Here is a 4,655-nt window from a genome sequence, read left to right on the forward strand (position 1 = left end):
TACCTGGTCCCAGGCCTGATAGCTCTGACTGGTCGTTGCCAGACAACGACACCAAGGGATAAAAACGACAGCAACTACTGTTGCCCCAAAGACATCGGGCACAGTAACTCACTTGTACCAAGGTTTTAAAAAATCTTTCAAGCATCATATCTATGCCAGGAAGAGGTCTTTCCCTATTACTTCGTATACGCTCCTAGCTTGGAAGGGGGGGAAAGCCACAACACCTGCGCCCACAGGACGCCCCTACATCCATTTCCCTTGCTCTAAAAAGAAATGGTAACCGTGTGCGGCAAAATCCATCCTTCTAAAACCCATGCCCTGCATAAACGCCCAACGGGAACCCATACAATTATGGCTGTCCCTATCCTATGCCTTTCACGCGAACCGCAGGCTGCTGCACCATGCTGGATACATGCAGGCGATCTCTCAACAATAAAAGAATGGCTTTCTTCTACTTCGGGGGTATCAATTCAGTTTATCTGTCTGTCTCCGGGCCAAGGAAATGTTTGGTTTGGTGGTAATACATGGACTGGCAGATCTGTGACGTCTGCCAGATGTCGTTACATCGTAAATTCTGCGAAACATAGCTAGTGGATGACGGCTACGGACTACCTTTCCGTTGGTGTAAGTTTATATTTGTTCGCTAGAGTCGACAGCATCGAGCCAGACTCGGACAGCTTCTCGGAGAGTACTCTCGCGGTCACGGTCGACCGCGTGGATGGTGGCGTCAGGCGTGTCGTGGTCCCGCTCCTCGATAACATCGCGAATGATTTCGTCCAGAGCGGACAATACCACTGTCTTACACTGGTCTCGAGGAACTTCTTGGGATGCCATCGGGATGCGGGTGGTATGGTGAGAGTCCACCGAGACCGATGCCTCGCTATTGCTACGGTCCCGTCTCTTGCTCGTCGACCGGGATGAGTTTGAGGAACTCTGCTTGCTCACTTCATTGCTCTGTGCAATCACTCTCTCAACAGCCTCAATCAGGACCTCGTCAAGACTAGCAATCGGCTCCTCAATGAACTCGTCGTCTAGCTGTGTTTCATATGGGACAATCGAAGGGGTCATCGGAGCAGCACCGTAGGCGCTCGAGCCCGCGGAGCCCAGAGGAGCCGATCTATCTATGAACGGCTTAGGTCGAATGAGTCGACGATAGCGGATCCTGTTGATCGTGTGCGTCGTCGTGTCTGCAATCAGAGCGCTGCTGACATCAACCCAGCGGTCGGCAGGTTGCTCGGTTGAATAAAATGGTTGCGTGACGAACGGGGTCGGCTCGGCTCTCATCGACTTTCTGATGTCTTCCATAAGAGTATCTTGTGGGGGAACTGCCTGCAGAATGAAATCCTGATGATATTGTTGAAGGAATCCTGCGACATTCATCGGAGAGTCGCCGTCAATCGTGACACGGGAAAACTGTTCGAAGCCTTCCAACCCGTTGCCAATGCCAGGTGTGGACAGGTAACCGCTGCTCGACGGCGAGCTGACGGCAGTCTCGAAGGAAGTGATGTAGTCGGGGAAGGGGATGTCAACATCTATGACTCCATCCTCGGCATTGATTGATGTCTTGACAGGCGACTGGAAGTCGCCGCTGGGATCGGGAACCCGCTCAGGGAAAGCAACTCTCTCAATCGGATCGTCGATGATCTGGTCATCGAAACCTCGAGGAGTTGCGGGCCCGTTGCCGTTGCCCACTGTGTTGTAGCTGCGATCATCCGTTCGACGATATCCCTCGGTCCTGACTTCCCTGACCATATCTGCTAGCTTGTCCCGGCGCCCTCCCTGGGTGGACTTGGTTGGAGACGTAGGGTTGCTACCGTAGGGATGACTTGGGGTGGTGAGGCCTGTCGAGTCTCTCCTCTTGCCGTTCCAAAGGGTGCTGATGACGCTGCCCCAACGCGAGCTTGATACACGGGAGTCTGTGCTGGCTGAGCTCACGTGTCCCGAACTCTCGCCTCGTTTTAATGTTCTCTTCAGATCGTCGGCCGCGACACTGCCACTGCTACCAGGTCGAAGGCTTCGCCGGTTCTCAAACCTTTGAGCGGTTGTAAAGTGCGGGATGGTTGTCTCAGGGGTGATCGTTGTGGTCGTTGCCGCGCTGCTCTTTCGGCTGACCTGGTCGTTGCCTGGGATAGGCAGATTCGACCGTATCGAAGCAGCATCCGAAACACGCCTCTCATGATGGCCCTCCATGCTCAAATGCGCGAGCTGAGGGGGAACCCCGGAGGCACGTGTACTCTGGCTGACTGTACGAGAATGGGAGATGCGTCTAGGGCCCGTCCGTCTATTGATTTTACGTCGCAACGATTCTTCACGGAGGATGGGGATGATTAGTGAAGGGGGCGACTGAGAAAACGCTCCAAAGGAAGCGGAGGTGCTCGGCCGGTGGGTCTTGGCCGAGAGATGTTGGTGAGATGGGAGGAATGCGGAAAGGAGAAAGATGAGGCGTCGTGCGAGCATCTTGTCTGAAGCGATGATGACTGTCCGTGCTGGCAACGAGAGGTCGTCTTCGCCCTTTGCCTTTTGTTGTTGATAGTGCTTTCGTCGGTACCATGCTGGGCTCATGGCGTTCAACCAATCGGTGTGCGTCGCAAGAAACCCGGTCAAGAGGTTGAAGAAGAAAAATCCATGCTCCTTCTCGCCGGCCTTCCTCGCCATCCATCTTGCTTCGTCCCTCCAAATGCCCCACCTCCCCTGTGCTGTGATGACGCGTTGGGCGCGGAGACCCGTGACGATCCGGATCCTGGCAGAGTTGGCCTCTTGTATGATGTTATCGTCGTTCTGTAAACAAAGGGGCTGCAAAGCTATGACCTTGGCATTGGTTTTGGGAGGCTTGATGAAATGAGGCTCCTCATTCCTCCTCCCGCTTATAGATGGAGCTCTGCCGACATATGAAGACACCGAATTCGGATAAGGATCCGGCGAGGTGATGTCGGCTTGTTTCAGCAAAACGCCAAGCGTGGTGGCAACCACTCCCTGTAGATGTGTCAATGTTCGCATGATAATATCCCACTGCTGCGTGACGGTGTCCATTCTGTCGTCCACGTCGGTCGAGCAAGATGACTCCATCGAGTCGATGGGGAACCCGGACCCAGACATGGTCCAGGCGGAGCGGCGAGCCGAATTCATAGAAGAAGGGAACGAGTCTTGGTCCGTGTAGGAGCTGGCGCCGCGGAAAGTCGATCTGATGGTGGAGGGAGGGGCCATCGGCCCCGAGTTGGGTGGCAGCTGAACCACCAACACAACTGCGTACATCGGCGTGCGCTTTTGCTTGGGCTGCGGCTTCTTTTTCTTGGGGGCATTTGCCTCGTCGGCAGACTGCGGGAACGGAAATCCCGTGTTATGGTCCGAGAAACGGCTCAAGGGGGTATCACTCTGTGTGTCGTCGTCGCTGGGAAGCAAGACGGGGAATAGTCGTGTGATGAGGATCTTTCTCCTCTCTGGCGGACTGCGTGTGTTGGGTGCAGAGGAGGTGAAGGACTGTGGTGGTTGCATGGGTGAGACGTTGTCCGATGTGTAGGACTGTGCCAGTCTGCTGGATCGCATGCTTGACCTGCCAATGGAGCCGCGGCCATCACCGAGGTAGGAACCTCCATACTCTGGGCGGTTTTCGGTCGGGACAATGTGGACTTTTGTTGAAGTGCCTTTGTAGGCCATCAACTCTGAGTTGCCAAAAACGGAGCCGGCAAAGGCATGGATCTCATCATTGTACTCCCTACGTGCGCGCTGGAGGTCTGTCTCAGCCTGAGATTGAGTTCGGCCCTGCATCGAGGCCCTGCGATCAAAAGCACCCTGGCGGGGTTGAGGACTGTCGGGTTGGATCACGAGAGGCCGCGATGTCTGGTTCAGGCTGCTCTTCCTGGGCGAAGTAGGACCCCGATAGGAGTCTTGCACGGTTCCGATGCCTGTTGCTGGTCGTTCTCCAGGTGTGGTGGAGGGCGGCTTTGGTGGTGCAGGATGGCTGTCGAAGAGAAGCTGTGCAGGCAAGGAAGCAACGGCGTCCTGCATGATGAGGAGACGGACGTGGCGGGCATCGAGGTCAATATCGCCATCGTAGTCGAAGGCACTGGCTATTGACGCCAAAGGAAGAGCAGAGACCATAGACAGAGGAAAGACTTGATCATTCCGATGTTGGTACAGAGCTTCCGTGTCGGGAAATAAGAGGTTGCGAGTGTGGATATCCTCCTGCATAGATTCAAGGGACTGTGGTGAGTCTTTGCAAGTGGCATCGTTGTTGAGATTGTTGCTGTTGTTGTAGTTGGTGTGCGGAGGGCCAGAAGCACCTGTAGCACTCCCGGTGCCCAAGTTGAAGAGCTTCCCCAGCATCGTGAGAGAGAGATGGCTGGAAATCGTCAATAATCCAGAGGCTGCTAGACTCTCGTGTCGTTTAGAAATTGGAGAGGAGTGCCATTTTTTCAGCAAAACACGCAGTGATGACGGATCAGATGGAACATCATTGTTTCTGACAGAAATTCCATGTGATTGAGGGTGTGCGGCGTGAGAAACCGTGATTGTGCAGGGTGAGGCTCATTCGTCGCGAAGGGGCATATGGTGGCTAGGCCGGGCTGAGGCGAACAGAGTTGAGGGGTGCACGGGGAGTCGGGCAGAGCTAGCCGGGGGTCGAAGCTTAATGGCGATGAGTCGATGGGGAGTCGTCG

General features: G+C 54.9%; 1 protein-coding gene across 1 annotated transcript; it reads right to left on the reverse strand.

Annotated features, from left to right (window-relative positions):
• Positions 1–630: 630 nt before the first annotated feature.
• On the reverse strand, positions 631–4,323 carry ColSpa_05953 (uncharacterized protein; the record flags this gene model as incomplete). Its single annotated transcript, XM_049272165.1, has 1 exon — positions 631–4,323. One exon carries the CDS (start codon positions 4,321–4,323, stop codon positions 631–633), a length of 3,693 nt encoding a protein of 1,230 aa, XP_049128122.1.
• Positions 4,324–4,655: the final 332 nt, after the last annotated feature.

Source organism: Colletotrichum spaethianum (assembly GCF_022836535.1).
Source record: "Colletotrichum spaethianum MAFF 239500 DNA, contig13, whole genome shotgun sequence".
Lineage (NCBI taxonomy): Eukaryota > Fungi > Ascomycota > Sordariomycetes > Glomerellales > Glomerellaceae > Colletotrichum > Colletotrichum spaethianum.